The sequence below is a fragment of the Panthera tigris genome, chromosome F2 (assembly GCF_018350195.1).
Source record: "Panthera tigris isolate Pti1 chromosome F2, P.tigris_Pti1_mat1.1, whole genome shotgun sequence".
Taxonomy (NCBI): domain Eukaryota; kingdom Metazoa; phylum Chordata; class Mammalia; order Carnivora; family Felidae; genus Panthera; species Panthera tigris.
This window is the reverse complement of record NC_056676.1, coordinates 48,621,796-48,643,969: the sequence shown is the minus strand read 5'-3', so window position 1 is coordinate 48,643,969 and position 22,174 is coordinate 48,621,796. Positions and strand designations below refer to the sequence as shown.

General features: G+C 41.1%; 1 protein-coding gene across 3 annotated transcripts; it reads left to right on the top strand.

Annotated features, from left to right (window-relative positions):
* The first annotated feature begins 119 nt into the window (after positions 1-119).
* Positions 120-21,023, top strand: SLC25A32 (solute carrier family 25 member 32). 3 transcript variants are annotated; one of them, XM_042972844.1, is made up of 7 exons: positions 120-273; positions 4,649-4,799; positions 6,532-6,617; positions 7,929-8,089; positions 8,997-9,110; positions 9,653-9,798; positions 20,889-21,023. In XM_042972844.1, exons 1-7 carry the CDS (start codon positions 120-122, stop codon positions 20,935-20,937), a joined length of 861 nt encoding a protein of 286 aa, XP_042828778.1. In that variant the 3' UTR covers positions 20,938-21,023. The 3 variants fall into 3 exon arrangements, with proteins under 3 accessions (XP_042828778.1, XP_007075878.1, XP_042828779.1); XM_007075816.3 differs by lacking the exon at positions 20,889-21,023 and adding an exon at positions 10,715-12,314; XM_042972845.1 differs by lacking the exons at positions 120-273; positions 20,889-21,023 and adding exons at positions 1,594-1,740; positions 10,715-12,314.
* The last annotated feature ends 1,151 nt before the right edge of the window (positions 21,024-22,174 follow it).

The window sequence follows — 22,174 nt, the reverse complement described above, 5'->3', positions numbered from 1 at the left end:
GTGGGCTGGCCTCCCCCTGAGGTTTCTGCTCCTAAGGGGCGACCGTCGCCAAGGTGGCGGTCACTGCATCCCGGCCCACCTCCGCCGCCCTGGGCGTGGTATCAGCGAGCCCTGGGACTATGACGGGTCAGGGCCAGTCGGGATCAGGGTCGTCGGTGGGGAGCACGATATTCCGCCACGTCCGGTACGAGAATCTGGTAGCGGGCGTGAGCGGCGGGGTTCTGTCCAACCTCGCGCTGCACCCGCTCGACCTCGTGAAGATCCGCTTCGCCGGTAAGAGGCCACTCAGACCCCGGGCTCCTTATCCTTGCTGGTATCCCGAACTGGGTGATAAAAGCGCAAAAGGAAGCCTTGCTCCCCCCGCCTCCTTCATACTACCAAGCGAGCGTTAAAGAAAATGCTGTTCTGGCTCACCTGGAACTAGGTTTGAGGAAGGGGAGCGTGGGAAAGGGATCGGGCCGCCGTCGTCCCGCTCCCCGAATCTAAGGGATGGAGAGCAGGGGTAGAAAAGCCTGAGACAAGTTCATATTGGGTACGATGCGGGACACAACGCCTGATCTGTAAAATAAGAAAAAGATTGTCACGTTTTAGGGCTTAGCCCTCACACGTGCAAATCATTCACCCTTGGAGGTACTTTGAAATCTTAAGGTAGCCACGTGTTTGGCAGTTGCGGAACCGTTGCTTAGAGTAGGGCGTAATCTTCAGCAGGTGCTTAGGAATAGGTTTGGGATAGGATTCTCTTGAAGGTTTTTGGTGTTTTATAGTGTGGTACAAGATCCTATGAAGGAATAGTTAGCTCGAATCCAAATACTGTGTTTTAAATTTACGTTTCTTGAATTAAGTGCATTGAGTTAAGTGAATCTGAGTTTTTGCAAAGTACTTTAGAAGTTAAACTCAACAGTAAATTCTGGAGGAGATAGTTTCAGAGAAGGTCTTGATAACTACTGGGAAACTGTTTTCTGACGTTTGGTTTTCTTACTACCACAAGTTCTGCCTTGAGAATTAGGTCTGCAGAAGTGGTCCATCTTCAAGAGTCAGAACAATAATACGTATTGTTCTCAATATTTGTCGACCACTGTATGGAATACAAAGTACTTAAAGTTCTTGTCCTCAGGGAACTTACAGTGTAAATTATAGGCTTGAATCTTAGTCACATAAAAGATAATTCTAGACAACATGAAATCAAGAGCAAAATGGAATAAATCCAAATATGAGTAGACTATCAAGAAAATTATAGATTGCTGATGACCATCTGTATGGGTCCCATTAGATCTTGAAGTTCCACGTAGAAAGACTGATAATTTGATAGTTGGAAAGAAGACAAGCCATTCTATGAAGGACAGTCAGTGAAAATTATGGAGTATACTCCCTAGAAGAAAACCCAGAAAGGCATGTAACTTCCGTGGAGTTTGTGAAGTGTGCACAAATAAAAATTATAACAAGTAATATTCATTGAGCATTTACTAAGAGCAAGGCAATGAACTTAAAGTTTTTAGTAAATTCTCTGATTTACTACTCTGAACAACCCTGTGAATTTATTGTCCCTGTTATACAAATGAAAATAATAGAAGTTGACTAACTTGCTGAAGTCACAAGTTTATAATCGTAGCTGTGGGATTTGAGCCCAGCCAGTCTAATTCTAGAACCCTTTGACTCTTAACCATTCACCATTCTACCTCTAAGAATTCCAAGTAGACAGTGGCTTGAACATGAAGAGAAGAATTTTGGACATGGCTGTAGGTTTGTATGACTCGGTGTCTCTAGGGTTTTGTCTAGGAGAAGAGGTGACAGTTGAAATGATCATGGAGGAATAGTGTTGGCTTGGTGAGTTTAAGATTGTGCTATGAAGAAGATTGTGCATGAAGAAAGGGGATTCATGGTGTCTGAAAAGATCAGTAACCTTCCCATTTCGGGGAAAGTCTTAGGAGACCAGTGTGGCCAAGATTGGCAGGTAAGATAATTGAGATTAGATGGGAAGACAAAATTAAAGATCTAGGAGTCAAAGGACTTTGTCATAATAAAGTGTGAAGTGGTGATAGAAAAGGAAAATTTAGGAAGATGAATCAAAATAGTTGATTTGCCTATGTATATATAGTATTGCAAGACCCAGTGGCTTAAACTAATACTTCCTGAATGTTTGCTAGGCATGATTTTAATGGCTTTATATTTATTAACCCATTGTAATTTTTAGAGTTAGGTTCTGTTATTTCTCCCATTTTGTGGATGAGCTAACTCAGCCACAGAGGAATCAAGTAACTGACTCAGGGTCACAGCGTTAAGTGTTGCAGTGGAAGGGGGCTGCAAAGGAAATTTGGTGGCCCGAGAAAAAAGAGAGGAAAATCAGGAGAGTGTGGTGTAAAAGTAGCCAACAAAAGTATGTTTAGGAGGTAGACAGTCGTAGGTGCTACTAAATGGTTGGTGAGAAAGAGAGGACTCCCAAAGTGCTCTTTGGGGTCTTTGGGGCACTTGCAGTAGTGGGGTGGAGACCCAAATCAGATTTCAGTGGATTGGGAGGGACACAGTTCAGACTGTAACAGGTTCTTGCCCTATTTCCAGCCAAATTTCCTACCATCCCTGTATACTGTAGCTATACCAAGTCCCTAATGTTCTCCCGAACAGTACCAGGCACTGCGGTGCTTCCTTGGATTTACACCAGCTCTTGAGCTTGTCTAGAGATAAACCTTTCTCTCCTTTCCCCAAAGACAAGTTTCTCATCAATCTTCAAGGCTCTATGCTAACGTCTTCTCTCTCATTTTCCCCGTCACTCGACTGCATGTCCCCAGTTCCTTCTGTACAGAACATTTATTTGTGTTTCTTCTGTAATCCTGTAGCACTTCATTTACCATAGTGCTCATAACTTTGCCGTGTTGTTGCTGCTCTGTTTTGTCTTGAAGACTATATCTGACCTCACGGTCAGGATTTGTGTCCTACTTAAGTTTATATTGCCCCTTTGCCTGGCAATATAAGGAGTCAATAAATAGTTTTTTTTAAATAAAATAATATGCGTACAAATGAATGTTTTTCATGTTTAAAGATTTGTCCCTAACTAGGGTAGATAAGATTATAGTATCGGGGTAAGTATAAGGTACAGAATAGTGTTGCCTATTACTGAGACTAAAAAGTCTTACAAATTAAGTGACTTGTCAAAATAATGAAGAAATCAGTGGTTCATACCTATGAAAAGGCAAAGATGGTTTTTTTATGGTTTTGTTTTTTACCTCAAGAGAGAAATTATGTTGTGACTTTATTATTTAAAGGAAATGGAAAGGTACTTAGGAAAAAAATGATCAGAAGACTAAAAGAAGTGAAATTCAAGAGAAGCATCAGAAAGATTATGAAATACACAGCCAAACATTTCCTGAGAGCTAGTCCCTCTGTTACTTGCTTTTAAATTTGTATAAACTTCCCAACAACCTGTGAGTTAGGGGATATTTATCCCCATTTTTTTTTTTTTTTTTTTTTTAATGAGGATGCTATAACTCAGAAAGATTAAAATCGTGTAGCTAATTAGGGAAGTTAGATCTCAAACCCAGGTCTCCTGACAAAGCCTCATGTACTTTAATCTCATTTCATGGTGTAACATTATCAGGTTAATGATGAAAGAAATTGGCTTTTCTCCCTTTCCCTGGCAATGGTAAACAGTGATTCTCAGCCAGACTCCATTATGCACAATGAAGTAGCAGCAAAGGGGACAGTGAACTGGGCATACTTTTACATGGCTAGAGGACTGTTATTTGTATAAGCTTTCTAGAGGGCAGTTTCAGTATGTATGTATAACCTTTGACCCATATTAATGCCCATTCTAATAGTTAATTCTAACGATATAGCAATTTGTATGAAATGTTATACAGCATATTCACTAGAGACCTCTTAATAGTAAAAAAGTGAGAACAGCTTTCAGGTCAACTAGGAGAATGATTAACCAAATGATAGGGTATCTATGAGAGGGAAAACCATCATATCATTTTTAAAAATCTTTTGGAGGCCTATTTAATAACAGGAACTCTCACAATATACTCTTGAGTGAAGAAAAAAGTATGCAAAACTATATATAGTAAAATATCAGTTTTATAAAAATATTATCTAGATTATAAATTTGACATTCTCTTTCATTCCATTTCCGTGTAGGAAACAGAAGGCACATTCAAAATAAGATAATTCTGGGGCATGGGGGGTGCTTGAAAAGACTATTTACAAAGATACGAGATTATAGCAGAACCACTGGGAATACTGCAATATTCTGGAGCTAGAAAGAGCTTGGGCTGTTGCCACCTGAAGGGCCAAAGGTCAAAGGGAGAAAGTCATTGAGAGAGGGCCACCTTGAGAGGAGCCGTGACTGTCAGTAGAGAAGTTCAGTCCAGGGGTGCCTGGGTGGCTCAGTTGGTTATGCGTCTTGAATTTGACTCTTGATTTTGTCTTAGGTCATGATCTCACAGTTCGGGAGGTCGAGCCCCTCATGGGGCTCTGCGCTGAGAACGCAGAGCCTGCTTGGGATTCTCTCCTGCCCCCTCTCTCTAAATAAATAAATAAACATTAAAAAGAGTTTTCTTCTGAATTTACCTCCTTAATATGACTGTGTGATGTCTATGTTTATATGTGATTTGGGGCTAGAACTTTCCTCTCACCTAATTTTGTGCCTTTACTGCAGTGAGTGATGGATTGGAACTGAGACCAAAATATAAAGGAATTGTGCATTGCTTGACTACCATTTGGAAACTTGATGGACTACGGGGACTTTACCAAGGAGTAACCCCAAATGTGTGGGGTGCAGGTTTATCCTGGGGACTCTACTTTTTCTTGTGAGTAGATCTGGGAGATTTTACAGTATTAAAAAGAAACTTTGTTTTTAGTGATTTTACATTTCAGTTGATGAAGCAAGATGAGTCCTTTAATCAGTTTCTTTGAATGGGAAGGGTCAGAAAGAGCACAATGTTTATTTCATTCTCTGTCAGCTATTATCAGAGGCATTTGGTCTGGAAGAAAGTTCTTAATAGGAAGAAGGTGAAAGGGTGAGATGGAGAAATGCTCTTACCTACAGAAGCCACTTCTGTGAGTTGAGTTCAGGAAGATGCCTTACCAAAATACTTTGGATTCCTGATGAAGTAAGAAAGCCGAGGAGGACAGGCCTCGGGGTCCCCATAAGAACACATACCAAGGGAGCTCCCTCTTGGGAACAGAAAGTAAAAAGCCAGTGCCTGGCTAAAAGAGTTTGAGGCACATCCCATCTTGCCTCTTAACTTGACCTGCACCGTCATCTTCCCTCCTTCATCATTTCCTTCCTCCCTCACCTGTCAGGTCTCCTCACCGTCCTCATGTCCATTGCAGAAGCCACTGAAAGCACCTGTGACAGGTACATTGAGCTTAGTGAGTGTGCCCGAGTGTGGGCATTCCACAGATGCCTCTAATAATTTGAAACTGAATCCAGGAATGGAGAGGCTTTTCTTTGTTTTAATACATGGCATTTTTAAGAGAACATCAATACCTGGTCTGTCGGCCTTTTTCTCTTTTGTGTTACACATTCGACTTGCCCTCCAATAATTTTATGGCAGTATGCAAACCACGACCTGAAGATATTTTTAAGTGAATGCAAAGTAACATTTAACCTTCGTATGGTTAAAAAATGTATTTTTCTGCAGTTCTAAGACAAACCTAGATGTGAAACTATACATATAAAATTTCTTCTTTTATGAATTTGGAGTTGTGTAGGCTCTCCAAAGAGAGTTTCTAAGGACAAGCCCTATGAACGCAAGGTGTGTGTAATGAGAATTTCTTATAAAAGTATGCTTGTTTCATGTTAGAATGGTATTGGTAGAGTTTGGAAGGCTTTTTGTAGCTGAAGTCTTCTTCCCAGAGGAAAATGGAAATTGGAGCTAGAGAGAATAGGCTGATTCGACTTCTCTGCTGAGAAACATTGGGTGGCCTCTCGATTTTCTGCCAAGTAAAGCCCAAATGTCAGTGTGCCACTCAAGTGTGATTCAATTTTCCATCTTCTCCCTCCACCCTTATTACAGCCTTTGCTCATGTTCATCTGTTTCCCTGTTGAAACTACCCGTCTCCATGCCCGGCCAGTGCCACCTCCTACACAAGCCTTCTGTGATCTCAGCCGTAGTTTCTCAATCTCTTATGACACCGTCTGTATTGTCTTTATTATGATTACTTGTGTGCTGCTTATGGTCCTTGTAGTCTGCTCCATAGTCCCTGAACATATCGTTTTGTCTTGTGTGCCCAATTGCCTCACCACTGCTACAGCCTTCCCCCTCCCAGTTTTCCTATTGTTTTTCTTAAGTGATGAGTACGTGATGAAAATATTTTGCATGTGTAGTGCTACCCATATACATTTGCAGGAAGGGGTGGCAAACTCTTACCGTAAACCATTTCCAGCAAATCCACTCTTGAAACTGTGCTTGCCTTGGGCATGGACGTTTACTTTTGGGGTACTGCTGTTAAATTACACACATTTTCAAACAGACTTTACTGCTTTGTGATACCTATTCAAATATTTATCAAACTGCTCATGTTTCATTCTTTTAGTTACAATGCCATCAAATCATACAAGACAGAAGGAAGAGCTGATCGTTTAGAGGCAACAGAATACCTCGTCTCGGCTGCTGAAGCTGGTAAGGCAGTGTGTGAAATATAAAACACCAACTTTTTTATTTTTGAGAGAGAGAGTGCATGCAGAGGACAGGCAGAGAGAGAGGGAGACACAGAATCCGAAGCAGGCTCCACTCTCCGAGCTGTCAGTACAGAGCCCGATGTAGGGCTCACACCCACAAACTGCAAGATCATGACCTGAGCCAAAGTCAGACTCTTAACCAACTGAGCCACCCAGGTGCCCCTAAAACATTAACTTCTAACTTGATTTTCACTTTGGGTTTTTGTTTTATTTGCCTTTTCCCCCCTTTGAACGGTAGAGTTTAATTATGCTTATCTATCTAATCAGTTATCACGTGGAATATCTTAGAAAGCAACTGTTCTTACTGGTTACTCTGGACAGACTGCAAGAATTTTAGTTATCACAAAGGAAGTAAAATTTAGAAAAGTTACAACTTCCTGATAGTTTAAGATAATTTGGTATATTTTCTTCAATTAAGGTATAATTTCAGTTTTTAAATTAGACAGTTTAGTACCCTTGTTTAACTGCCTCATGGATGTGTAATATTTCAAAGAGAGAAGCAAAGTAGGACTCATGTCTTTATAACTCATACTTTGACACCTTATTTACTGATAGCTCTCGTCCGAAAAAAATCTCATTTTGAATACCTAGCTGCTAGCACAGACCTGAATTACCATGGGACTTAATAAATGTTTGAGGAATAACGGACTGTTGAGGAAACTCAGCAAATGGAAAACTTAACATATACAAAATTGTCACTTTCTGTAAAGAATGTAAAATTTATTTTATAGTTCTTTAATTTTTGAGATACGTAGCTACTTTGAATGGATTTGAGGAGGGCTGTGGGAAAGTCGGGGTGGATATGCGTGCACATGCAGAGATTATTGAGGTGTTGGATTCCTGGTCCTTTTCCCCTGATCATCAGCCCATCTGGGTCATACCATATCCTTCTCCTAAATGTTTACATCTGCTGTCAGAGTCTGCTTCCCAGGACTTCATTGTTTCTCTACTCCAGGCTGTATTGGTTAAGAGCCAGGATGTCTCTGCCGTCCTCAACACCTCAAAAGGAAAGCATTTCACATTTCCAGCTCCCTTTTAATCTACTTCCCACTAACTGAGGAACTTTTTCTGACCACCAAAACTATGGCTACGCTTTAACCCTAAGACTGTGCCTCAGAGACTTGCTCTCACTGTTGTAGGTACAGCCCCTGAGCAACCCCATTGTTTATATTACTGGACTGTCATTAATCTGGATTGTCACAAGTGGCAAATTACCTGTATGCTGAGTAATCTTATTTAAATTTGGTTTTAGGAGCCATGACCCTCTGCATTACAAACCCATTATGGGTAACAAAAACTCGCCTTATGTTACAGTACAATGGTGTTGTTAACTCCTCACAACGACAGTATAAAGGAATGTTTGATACACTTCTGAAAATATATAAGTATGAAGGTGTGCGAGGATTGTATAAGGTAATGACTTATCAATATATTTTGGATAACCGAACACTGTAACTTCCCTTGGCTCTATTGTCTGAGTTCTGAAAAACCTGTAGTCAGTCCCGAAAAGAGACCAGACTCAGGCAAGAAGCAATTGAATGAAAACTGAAATTCTGGTTTATATAATATGGAAATTGTACTTTCATCTGTTTATCCTCCTTACCGTAAGGTATGTCATCATGACCCTGGTGGGTGCGAGAAGGCCTGTCTAAAATTTGGACAGTAACCATTCACTAAGTCACACATCACAGTCACTCATTCCTTACTACCCTCCCTAGAAACTGTGGTCCCTTGGGAACTTGCTTGGTGCTTAGTTGTGTGTGTGTGTGTGTGTGTGTGTGTGTGTGTGTGTGTGTGTGTGTTGTTCCCTGATGAAGTCTTGGGATGATGGGGAGGTTCATGGGGTCCGGAGCTGATGGCCAAGAAAGAATTCTTCAAGAAGTCTTTGGTGCAAAAAGGTGATTTTATTAAAGTGTGGGGACAGGACCCATGGGCAGGAAGAGCTGCATTGGGGTTGTGGGGGGTGACCATTTTATGGAGTTCAGGGAGATAAAGTCAAGAGGGAGTTTCCAAAGAGACTTTCACATGTTGAAGACTTGTCTAGCTAAGGTTATATTTCCCTCCAGCAAGGCATTAACATTAAGACAGTAGGGAGTTCTTGGACTTTAGGCTTTTGATGCGATTGCCTTTTTCTGGTAAACTGGTGGAGATTCTTACCAGTTTAACCATTTGTTGTTTGTCCTTTCTTGTTTTTGGGAAGCCTGGAGTGTCCAAGGAATATCACACATGTCCCACCTGAAACGGGGGATGGGGGGTGGGGCGGGTACTAACTTGTACTTTGCCCTCAGCTTGCCTCATACTCCTTCATCATTCCCTTTAGGGATTTATTCCTGGGCTGTTTGGAACATCACATGGTGCCCTTCAATTTATGGCATATGAATTGTTGAAGTTGAAATACAACCAGCATATCAATAGATTACCAGAAGCCCAGTTGGTAAGATGGTTCTTTAAAAAAAAGGATATCATTGGGGCGTCTGGGTGGCTCAGTCGGTTAATCATCTGACTTCAGCTCAGATCGTGATCTCATGGTTTGTGAGTTCAAGCCCCACGTCAGGCTCTGTGCTGACAGCTCAGAGCCCGGAACCTGCTTTGGATTCTGTGTCTCCCTCTCTCTCTCCCCTTCCCCTGCTAACGCTCTCTCTCTCAAAATGAAAAACGTTAGAAAAAAATGTAAAAAAAAAGATATCATTTACTTTTGTGGGCATTTAATAGATGCAATTTTATCACGTTTACTTTGGTAATGTTGCTATGATGATGACTACCACTAATTTAATTTATAGTTAAATATTTTATAGGCAAATGACACACAAATATTAATAATAAAACCCCTTATTTGCACAGAGCTTGTGTTAAGGGGGGAAACCATATTTTTCACTTAAAGATCCATTTACATGTTTTCCTATATAATTTTTATTTCTGTATTTTTAAAGAAATCCTGTTTTAAGGAAAAACAAATGTTTTGTGTTGTCATTTTAGAGCACAGTAGAATATATATCTGTTGCAGCACTATCGAAAATATTTGCCGTAGCGGCAACATACCCATATCAAGTTGTGAGAGCTCGTCTTCAGGATCAACACATGTTTTACAAGGGCGTGTTGGATGTAATCACAAAGACATGGAGGTGAGAGTATGCGGTATATCAGAATGGCTCTTAGGAGGTACCTTGCATATCTCAGAATGTCTTGTTGCCATTAGTTTTATAGTAAAGGCCGGCGTGCTGTGGTGAAAACACGGCTGGTGGCCCCTGCTTTTCCATTTCCCATTTACTACATAAAAAAAGACAGACTTAATCTCTCTGAGGCTTGATTTCTTCGTTTGTAAATTTAGAATATCTAGGCTGACAGGGTTGCTATAAGAACCAAATGAGATCTGTACGACAAATTAATAAAATTTAGTGGTTATAAAATACTTGAATGGCATTGAATGAATATAGGAAGTCATAAAAAAACGTAGTTGAATGCAGTTAAGCTGCTACTTGCACAATAACTTGCAAATACTTGTCTCTGTGTATTAAGGAGGTTCTTGTTCTTCAGCATGTAGATAAACGTTTATAGGTAGATATCCCCATGTTTCTCTTTAAAAGGCCAGAGCAGAATATTTAGAATGTTTAAATTTAGTTCACTGAATATTTATCGAGAACCCAAGTGACAAGTTCCTACTCTAGGCATTAAGGAAATAAAGTTTTATTTTATGGGTGCTATATTTAGTGTTGTCTGCCATTTATCTAAGCTGTAAGATTGTTAATGCCTATATTAGATCAGTTAATACTCTTGCATGTTTATACATTTAGAGACATTTGAAAGATTATCATTAAAGCACTACTCAGTTTTGAAGTGTCCCTACCCTCTCTTCCCGAGTCAGTCCACGGAAGGAATGTAAAATGGCTCATAAACTACCTTGCTTCAGGATGTTGAAAACATGGACTACAGTCACAAGGAGGTTTGACTGCTGGTTCCATGCCATGTGTCAATTAAGCGTTTGTGTCTTCAGGCCAGCTATGTAGGAAATTAAGCATTTATCTATGTTTCCTTTTAAAGGAAAGAAGGCATCGGTGGATTTTACAAAGGAATTGCCCCCAATTTGATTAGAGTGACCCCAGCCTGCTGTATTACTTTTGTGGTATATGAAAATGTCTCACATTTTCTACTTGACCTCAGAGAGGAAAAAAAAGTAAGCTAGAAGAAGATCATCTCAATTCGTCTGCTTAACGCGGCAGTTGCTCCTTTGTGTTTGAGGTATAAACCTCAGAAGAATGCTGCACAGCAACATGGTTCATAATGGAAATTGGTGTATAATCATTAGAAGTCAAAGAACTGCTAAGACTTTGCAATGTTGTTTTGCTCTTTGCCTTCCCCATATGTTTGGGACTTGGCTACCTCTGCCAGAAATGGCTCCCATCCACATGACAGTAAAACTGACGTCAAGTGGAGAATTTCACAAATTTCTCTATTTTAGTGTTCAAGTAGAAGCTGATCACAGCATTTGCTAAATGGATTAGATGAATGTGCTTCTTTTTGTGAACTCATTTGCCTGGATCGGCTTTAAAATCAGTCTGTGTGCAATAGCAAGAAAATGGCTTCTGAAAAGAATTGTCGTTGTTTCAAGAGTAAATTAAACTTGAAGGATTTGCTGGAAAAATTGTTGCTTAAATCCAGACCATTTTTGAATTGGGAAATTTTGGTGAGGGGAAAAAAAAACAACAACACCGTAAATGTGCGTTAGTTTAAATTCAGTTGGAACGTGCTAACTAGGGAAATTTGAGACGTATATACTTCTCTTCGTTTGAGAAATATATTTGTTGTCATTCTGTCATTGATTTTTTCCCTGGGGGCTCTTCCATAATTTAGAATGTAATTGTGGATCCAGTTATTATATTTTTTGACATTGGTACTTGGTATTTCTTAAACTTAACAAAATCTGAGCTCAGATGCAGCTGTGTCTGCCCTTATTTAGAATATTTGGCTATAAGTCACTAATTGGCTATTAATCACTAATAGATCACCTCACACACATACTGGAATGATTGGGATCTGTATGTTGAGAAACTGTGTGGAAATGGGAAACTTTAACTTCTTATTTCAACTATGAGATGTATGGGTCCAGATCCCAAATAAACGATTAGTCTAGATTAGTTGCTCATATTCAGGTTTAAATACAGGTTACACTAATGGCCATTATTGATTTAACTTTTATGAGTCATTATAAATATCTATAAAAGCCTGTCCCCAAAGGATGCCAGAATAATATTTTTATTTATCATAAACTTCTATGAATGCTGTTGCACTTCCATCTAGTTGTAAATAAAACATTGTGGTTTTCAAAGCCATATTTAAATGGTTCTTTGAAGATAGGTCTATTTTTTATATTTTGAAAATGGCATTGTTCTAAAAATGTGGAACAGTAAGTAATTGTATTTACTATAATCTCTTGTAACATGCACAGAAATACTTTATAAATTAAATGTGATGTATTTTTTCATCCTTCTGGGTTTACTACTATAATTCATCTGAATCCCTGACGTTAGTCCCTATACAAAATACTGGCTGCAGTTGCTGTTTGGAATTTTAGAGGTAGTGCCATTATTTGAATGCTTCTTGTGTACCCCCAAATTAATAAAACATAATTTCTGTCTTCTAAGAGCATATAAGTTTGCAGAATAAATAAATAAATAAGTGTTAAATAACTCCAACCCTAGATGAACGGGCAAGAAGATTTCTACAAGGCCCTCTAAGGGTTCTGAGAAAAGAGAACTCATTCAACAACAAATCGTAACTGAGTTCTTGCTCTGTGCCAGGTATGTTACCAAGCACTGAAGATACAGCAGGGAATAACCCAGACATCATTCCTGCCCTCAGGGAATTTTCATTTTAGTGTGAGTGACAGAAAACAAATATATGCATAGTACACTTTCAGATATTAAATGCTATAAATAGAACTAAAACAGTTGGGAATAGTGTTGCTATCTTAGGATGGTTAGAGTAAGGAAAGATCGCTTTTGAAGGGGTAGTGTTTGAAACATTTTGAAAGAAGTGAGGAAAGCAAACCACTATGGGATAGAGGAAACAGTCTTCTAGGCAGAGAAAATAGGAAATACAGAGGCATTGAGGCAGGAATTAATTTGGCTAGAGGGAAGGAGTGAGGTTAGGGTGGCCCATACTGTGTGGTGGAAAAGAAATGCAGGATTGGCTTCAAATTTCAGCTTTCCCCTGTGCTGTTTGGCCTCAGGCCAATAGTTCACCTCTCTGTCTCAAGTTTTCTCATATGTAAAATGGTGATTTGATTTGTTCTTTGTGGATAAGGAGGATATGAGGATGCTTGGGCTAGTGATTTATTGAGGGAGTGCTCTTAGGAGACTCAAGAAGATGAGGAAGAAGTTTATCATCACCCTGACCCTATGGGACAATGCACTATGTGTTGGACCACAGAGGTTGTCCTGCCCTGAGGTGAGAGCCTGGGCTATTATGTTCTTACATCAGGCAGAAGAGGGAAGGCTAGGTCCCTTTCCTCAGTTGAGAGCAATCCTCCAAAATAAGGTGAAGGGGAGGGGACAGCTGTTAACAGCTGGGATATGGGTGCACCAACCCTGTAAAAGGAATTTGGTGGGTCAACAGCATCTACAAATGAGGCTATTAAAAGTATGTAGCTCATAGGATTATTGATCAGATTAAATGGATTAATCCATGTAAAGTGTTTAGCAGTGTCCCTGGGCCAAAAAACATTAGCATGGGCCAGATCTTCTAGCCAATGGTCAGGGGTTTAGATTGTGGGGGAGATCATTCAAGTGATTGTATGAAGAAACAATTAGGAGGGGCCCCTGGGTGGCTCAGTCGGTTGAGCATCCGACTTCAGCTCAGGTCATCATCTCACAGCTCATGGGTTCAAGCCCCGCGTCAGGCTCTGTGCTGACAGCTCAGATCCTGCTTCAGATTCTGTGTCTCCCCCTCTCTCTCTCTCTGCCCCTCCCCCGCTGCTGGTTCTCTCTCTCTCTCTCTCTCTCTCTCTCTCTCTCTCTCTCTCTCTCAAAAATAAACATTAAAAAAAATTTTTTTTTAAAGAAACGATTAGGAGACAAGAAACAGGGTTACTAACTAGTTAGGAAGCTTTCACAAATACCTAGTCAAGACCTGGTGGGTAGCGTGGACCTGGTTGATGGGAGTTGGAGGTAGTTTATAGCTTGGGGGGGGGGGGGGGGAAGACTAGAGCAGGCTTCATGGAAGGGAAAACTTGAAGCTTGGCCTTGAAGGTAGAGATTTCAAAGGGAACCACGGGGGAAAAAAGAAAGCATAGGTGACCTGTCTTGAGCAGTGTGTTGTCAATGTGGTAATAAAAGGAAGAAATGGAAGAGACAGCTGAAAGATTGGGACCAGAACATGAGAACTTTCAGAGTCTCGCTAAATGTGTTTGGGTTTTAGGTGATGGATAAAAGAGAAGTGAGTCTCAGAACAGAGAGACCCGGCTATATCTTAGGGGTGACAGAAGAAGACCAATCAGATAAGAGGAGCAAACTCTGAGGGAAGGGGTTATCAACGGTGTAAATATTCTAGTGGGTTGAAGATGAGTGTCACTGATAACTTTCAGCAGATTCAAATTGTAGAGGCTGAAGACAGATTGCAAGCAGCTAATCCGGGTGGGGCAGATTGCAAGTATCCATTTCACTCTAGGCTCGCTCTTGGATTTCAGCAGATAAAGGAAAGGTAGAGAACTTTAGCTTGAAAGAAAGTGCTGGGAGTCTAGGAAGGGGTGCAGGTGGGGGGGGGGGGAGGTTGGCCAAGGGAAAACCAGAACATGATTGTAAGAATGCTTGAAGATTAAGATACGGACCAAAAGAAAGCTTGTCGGAGCTCTGCATCAGAGAACGAACATATGGTAGAATGTGAACCCAAGATTGTGTTGGGTGCCATGCCTTGTGAAAAGGTTATATTATGTTTCCTTATGTGCTTTTGTAATATGGCAATTTTAGAAAGTCATGTTTTTTAAACACCATACTAGAAAAAGGGTACCGACTAAAAAATATGTTCGAGTTCATGAGGCACCAGAGCAAGGTTTGTCTTTTGAATGTGGACACGTCACCGAATGTAAAATCCTCCAGGTAGAGTATGATTACCCCTTCAATAGCAAGGCCTCTTTGGTGATTATAAAGTTGCTTACGGAAATAAAATACCGTGAAATGATTTATTTAACCTTTGTCTTTTGTAAAAATGTGTTATTTAACATGCAGAAAATATGAGGTTTTGGGTTACTTTGGGTTGAGTCTTGAATTTCTTTTCAAATGAGTGAATAAGAAACAGACTGTGAAAGTACCTGTCATGAATACCTCTTATTGGCTGCTTGGCATCTGTTTTTCTTCCTTCTGAGACTAGTAGCTGGAATTTCTTGTCAGAACCTCCCCACTCCCTCCGTTCTCACCTTTGAGATTTAGACGGAATTGGCCTCACCTTCCCCAGAAGATGGCCCTGATGAGCAGAGCCAATCTGAATGTGCAATCTCTGTTCATAATGAATGTTTGGAATTGACACAATCACCTAAACTGGTCCAGTCAGAGTCACTCTTAAAAGCTATTTTTTTTTTCTGTGTATAGTGACAAAGATTCTCTCTCTGCTGTTTCACAACTTAGGATTTGTGTAATTCACAGCCCTCCTCAAAGCCAATTTAAGATCATGAGTTGGGGAAAGGAAGTTTGTCCAAAATGGAGCCAACACCAAAGAGAGGACAATAAGAATTGAAAGAAAAGAAACTAGGTCATAAGTCATGTTATAGGAGATTCTAGATCCGTTCCGACCCCTAGCTACATGTACCTCTATAGTTTCCCATTGAGTGAACCAATAAATTTCCTTTATTTTTTAAGCCACTCTAAGGTCTGTTACTCACTGCAACTGAAAACTTCCCCGATGACACAGAATCTGTGATCCAGTCCCTGAAGTCTATAGGTCATTTGCCCATCAGCTATCATGATGTTGAAATCTTATTTCTATGGAAATTGATGTCACCTTTAGGAAAAAGCACTTTGTGATCCTTCCATATGTTGTATAGGTTCTTGAAAATGTTTATATCTTTAATAGAAAACATTGTTACTTAATATTTATAAAAAAAAGTATTCAACTCACTCTGAAAAGCATAAAAGAGGAAGACTGACCAGGAGACTTAGATAAAATCTGCTTACAGTAGAAGGCCCAACTGTACAGAAGATAGATGATTTGAAAGTTGTCCCCAGTATATTTTCTGACATCAGATATTACAAGATTTTGTGTTTATATTGAGTTTCACTATATGTTAATTGTGATGTTAGGCTTGTTCTATTCAAGGCTAGAAAATAATAAAACTAATTCACACCCGGCATGTCAAAAAAGCAACAAGATGCTTTTGTTAAAGTGATTCACATTAACCTCTTTCCCACCCAGGTTTTAAACTACTTCATAAATATACAAGGTAAGCGGAGCATGAAATATTATCCTTAGTAGTAGTAAGGCTGAAATTAGAGAATGAGACTTCTGTGTCTGTGGGAAAGAGGCCTTCCTTAAACCAAACCTCAGAGGCATACAGATATACCTATCCAGCCACAGACAGCACTGAACCGAGACTCTTCTTACAGCCTGTCCTTGTACAACACAGCAAGGAGAAATGGGGCTGAAGTCATGCTCTCTGTGAGCAGCTTGTCCCCCAAGAGGAGAGAAAGAAAGCACCACTCATGCTCCCTTCCTTGTCCCCAACTCCAACCAGGTAAGTCACACCTGTCAAGTCTAAGTCCAACCCGGAGACAGAACAGACAGCAAATTTAACCAGGAGAAGATTAAGTAAATGCATTATGGGAACTCTAAACAGTACCCGAAGGCCGAGAGAGAGTAGCCAAGGAAGGACAAGCTTGGAAGAGGGTCCCCTCTGACATTCAGACTTCTTGAAGAAGGTGCGCTTGCAAAGCACTGGATGATGAGAAACTCTGCTGGGTTCCTGGGCCTGAGCTGGTTTAGAATTACCTGACAAACAGGAAATGATCCCCAAGGACACAAGCAAGCCAAGGCTAGTGAGCAGGTTGCCAGGGGAGTTGGGACATTTTTGCAGGTGCAAAACCAGGGCAGACTTTGTTCACATTGGAAAGGCTACAGGAACAACTCTGTAGGGGCAAGCAAGCCGAGACTTCTGGATGGGCGCACTGGGGAGTCAGGGGCGCTGCCACAGCAGAAGCCAGGACTCTGTGGTGACCCTCTCAACAGCAGCAAGATAATTAGGCCTCTTGGGGTGGGGCTGCAAGGTAGTTAAAGGACTGCATTCTGGATATGCAACTGGAGCAAGGCGCCACCAGACAGACACACACCCTACTGACACGAGCAAGAAAATGCAAATGGCAGCACTCTGAAACCAGGAAGACCAGCTTCCTTCTTCTGCGATGTTCCTCTAGTATGCTCTACTTAACGGGGTTATTTTTTTTTTTCTTTTCTTTTTTGAGAGTGCAAGCAGGGGAGAGGGAGAGAGGGAGAGAGAGGGAGAGAGAGGGAGAGAGATTCCCAACCTGGCTCCACACTCAGCGCAGAGCCCAACATAGGACTCGATCCCACAACCCTGGGATCACAACCTGAGCCGAAATCAAGGGTTGGATGTTCAACTGACTGAGCACCCAGGTGCCCCATTGATAGGCTCATTCTTTTTTTTTTTTTTTTTTAATTTTTTTTTTTTAACGTTTATTTATTTTTGAGACAGAGAGAGACAGAGCATGAACAGGGGAGGGTCAGAGAGAGGGAGACACAGAATCTGAAACGGGCTCCGGGCTCTGAGCTGTCAGCACAGAGCCCGACGTGGGGCTTGAACTCACGGACCACGAGATCATGACCTGAGCCGAAGTCGGCCGCTTAACCGACTGAGCCACCCAGGCGCCCCAATAGGCTCATTCTAAAGGAGAAAGAGAGTCCAGTCCATTGTCACAGAGTAGGTACTGAAGAATGAATTTAGAGCTCCGAAGTAATAAATGGATAAGTAGCTTAATTGACCCTTTTGAGTATTTGGCTTCCATTTGCACCCTTTTACACACAATCTAATTCCTGCCCAACAACAAAGCAACTAACTCTGTATTTTAGCCTAGCATGTAGAGCTATCCTGATAGGTGAAGTGCTTGCTCTTCCCCCAAATGAGAAAACACAAAGCACAACAGTCAGTGAATCCATTGCTGGATATATTAATTCCTCCTCAAATTCAGTCATGGTCCCACTGAATATTTTCTTAACTGAAGATTACATTGTAAAGTTGACCTCCACCAACTTTTATATAAAATAAAAATGGGAAGGGGAGAAAGGGAGAAAAGGATTAGCCCATATAAATAAACATGCATAGAACAAAGAGAAAATATCCAAAGTTACCACAGTCTTGGTTTCTGTCATTGTTCACAAGGTCATAGTTGAGATCTATAGCTTCTGCCTTTACCCATTCCACATTTTCCTTGACCACAGCCAGAGCTCACAGTTCTGGGTTCTTTACCTGGTGAAGTAGATCCAAATCCTCCTTCCCAAAAGGTCTGGGTCCTCAATCACTCTGACTTTTTTGGTTCCTGTAGCTTTCCATTAATCGTGGGCATGGAGGAGAACCTGGGAAAGTCTCCTACGTTCCAAACATAGTCCTTGCTTCCACCAAAGCAGCAATTTCCCTTGGTAATTGGGAGCCGTCAGTAAAGTCAATAGATTAACCTGTTTTTCACCTGTTGGTTCAGTGGTCTAAAGAGTGCAAAATGGTCAGGTGGCAGTCTGTGTATACGTAGGCTTCTAACACGGACTCCATGATCCCTGCCCCCTGATGTAAACAACCTATTTCTGCTTATGTATCTTTGGGACCAGTAAATATATCTGGATATAAACTCCCATGACTATGTTATATGGCAAAAGGAATTTTATAAGTGTAATTAGGGTCTGTAATCAGTTGGCTGTAATCCAAAAGGAGATTATTCTGGGTGGGTCCAACCTACCTAATAGGCAACCCTTAAAAGCTGAAGCACTCTCTTGCTGGTCTGGAAGAAAAACAGCCATGTTGTAAGAGGAGGGGCCACATATCCAGCACCTGGGAGGGACCTTTAGGAGATGAAAGGAGTCCTCAGCTGACAGCAAGAAAACAAGGTTTTCTTAACAACACGACTGCAGGGAATCAGATTCTGCTAACAATCACATAGCTGAGAAGAGGATCCTGAGCCTCAGATGAGATGACTGAGCCAACACTTTCATTTCAGCCTCGTGACACTGTGAGCAGAGGACTCAACTAATCTGTACCTCGACCCTTGACCCACAGAAACCATGAGACAGATAAATTTGTGTTGTTTCAATCTACTACATTAGTTGTGCAGCCAACAGAAAACTAGTACAGTCTCATCTTCCAATTCAGTGGAACTATTGTTGTGTCCCCGGCTGGAATTCCCCGCAGGGAGAATAAGATCTCCAAACCGGCAGAGTTCAACATTGTCAGCAAGGGAAGCAAAAAATCTGCAAATGAGTTATTAGGTATAATAGTGAGAGAAGCTATTCTCATTTCGAGTGCTTGCATTCTGGCTACAGGAGAGAGAACAGCACGTAATGATTTCTGGTCCAAGCATGTACTGGAACTTGTAAGACAGAGCCCCATCCTTTTAGGATATTGTCTGCCAACTGGTACCATGATGAGTCCTCAGTCAGCCATTTCACCTTTCATTTAGACTAGCCTGATAGTCTAATGTATGAGCTATGTGGTAATGCCAGTTAATTCCATGGGGTGAGCCCGATTGTTGCACTTCTCTGTTGTAAAATGCGGTTTCTGGATCCGAAGCAGTGCTGGGTAGAACGTCATGAGAGTGGTTAAGGCATTCTGTGAGTCCATGAATGGTATCATGGGCACAGAGAGCAATCTATATCCTGAATATATGTCTATTTCCATGAGAATGAATCTCTCCCCTCCAGGGTAGAAGAGGTCCACCAAGTGGCTCACTTGTCCCCTCAGGGAATGGTGCCAGTGTTACATACTCAATGCTAGTCTCTACTCAGCAGTAACACTAGCCAGTCCAGCATTTTTTTTTTTTTTTTTTAAGAAAGAGAGAGAGAGAGAGAGAGTGCTCAAGTGCATGAGAGTGTGGGGAAGGGGCAGAGAGAGAGGGAAAGAGAATCCTTAACAGGCCCCTCGAGAAACATGGAGGCCAACATGGAGGCTGGCGAGGGGTCCGATCCCACAACCTTGAGATCACGACCTGAGCCGAAATCAGGAGTCAGACGCTCAACCGACTAAACCACCCAGGTACTCCATCAGGCTAGCCTTTAAGATTCTGTGTTGTTGAACATAGCCTCCATCTTTGCCACCATGGCTTCTTTGTTCGTGGGTCCATTGAACCAGCACTGGAGTGGCTGGGGAAAGAAGCTGACATTGACAGTGTGTTATTTTGTCCGTCTCAGTATTAAGAGCCTCCTCTGCAATGGACATCCTTTGATAGGCATTCACATGGGACATAAATATCTTCACAACCTTTGCCAATTCAAAGACGTCTGAACTAATGTTCTTGTCCCCACCCAAAATGTCCTTAATCCCAGTCCCATTTCTCAAAATTTTTACCCATCTTGGTTAACTTCTGTCTTCAACATTATTTTATCGAGATTCCTTCTCACCCTCTTTTCCTTTCCAGATTATTCTGAAGCAAATTCCAGACATCATATCACTTTACCTTAAATATTCCAGTATTATTATCTTTAAAAGATAAGCACTATTTAAAAATAACCACAATATGGGGCACCTGGTGGGCTCAGTCAGTGGAGCATGGGACTCTTGATCTCAGCGTTGTGAGTTCGAGCCCCACCTTGAGCATAGAAATTACTTTAAAATAAAAGAAAAGAAAAAAAGAATTTAAAGGGGCACCTGGGTGGCTTAATCGGTTGGGTGTCCTATCTCAGCTCAGGTTCGTGAGTTCAAGACCCACATTAGGTTCTCTGCTGTCAGTGCAGAGCCTGCTTCAGATCCTCTGTTCTGACCCCCTCTCTGCCCCTCCACCACTCATGCTCTTTCTCTCAAAAATGAATAAACATTTTAAAAAAGAAGTTAAAAAATAGCCACAATACTTTTATCACACCTAAAAAATATGTAATTATTTGATATCAAATATCCAGTTAGTGTTCAAATGTCTTCAACTATCTCAAGCATCCAAATAAAGTAAAAACATCTAAATGGATTGAGATGATAGTAAATCTCTTTTAATACATGTTTTTTCTTTCTCTTTTCTTGCAGTTTATTTGTTGAAGAAACCAAGTTGTCTTTCAAGTTTCCCATAGTCTAGATTTGCTATGATTCTGTCATGTCAATTAGCATGTTCTTCTATCCCTTGTATTTCCTAAAATCTAACGGCTATATCTGGAGACTAAATCAATCCAAGTTTGATTGTTTCTTGGCAAAACTACTCCTTGAGTGGTGTTACGTATTTTCATTAAGAGATACATAGTCTGGGGGCGCCTGGGTGGCTCAGTCGGTTGAGCGTCCGACTTCGGCTCAGGTCACGATCTCGCGGTTCGTGAGTTCGAGCCCCGCGTCGGGCTCTGGGCTGATGGCTCGGAGCCTGGAGCCTGCTTCCAATTCTGTGTCTCCCTCTCTCTCTCCCCCTTCCCCATTCATGCTCTGTCTCTCTCTGTCCCAAAAATAAATAAACGTTAAAAAAAAAAAAAAATTAAAAAAAAAAAAAAAAAAAGAGATACATAGTCTGGTGCCTCACTTTTTGGAATGTTATCAGTCATTGATGATCGTTGCCAGATCTCTTAATACATGAGGGGTTGAAAATTTGATATTCTAATTCTATCACTCTTCATTTGTTACCTATGCCAATACACCCTATAAAATACTATAAAACACACACACACACTTTTATAAGGGGAAATGTCCCTTCATCAACAGTTTGGTTACCCAGAAATACAGTTCATATAGAGAAAGCAGAATAAATGCTTGGTTTTTTCCTATTTACCAATTTTCACAGTGACAAGTTGGTTTCCTGGCATCCTCCAGGTTGACCAATGAATTTTATGTTCATCTCATTATGAACTCCTGCATTAAAACACATTTGACGTGTTGCAAACCATTGTCATTATTTTTTTTTTATTTAAAAAAAAAAACCCTTTTTTTAATGTTTATTTATTTTTGAGAGAGGGAGAGACAGAGTGCAAGCTGGGGAGGGGCAGAGACAGAGAGGGAGACACAGAATCTGAAGCGGGCTCCAGGCTCCAAGTTGTCCGCACAGACCCCAACGCGGGGCTCGAGCTCACGAACCGTGAGATCATGACCTGAGTGGAAGTCGTACGTTCAATCGACTGAGCCACCCAGGCGCCCCAAACCATTGCCATTATTATCTTTACTGATCCTTAAATTGTATTATCTTTGCCAGTGGGAATCAATTCAAGTTGGCTCTTGGCTCCTTTTCAGTTATCTTTCATAGTTGCCTTGTTTTCCACTATGCCAAGATGTTCCAGACTCATACTGCACATTTCCTGCCCCAGAGCTGAAATCACCCATTTCTCCAAGCAGCCTTA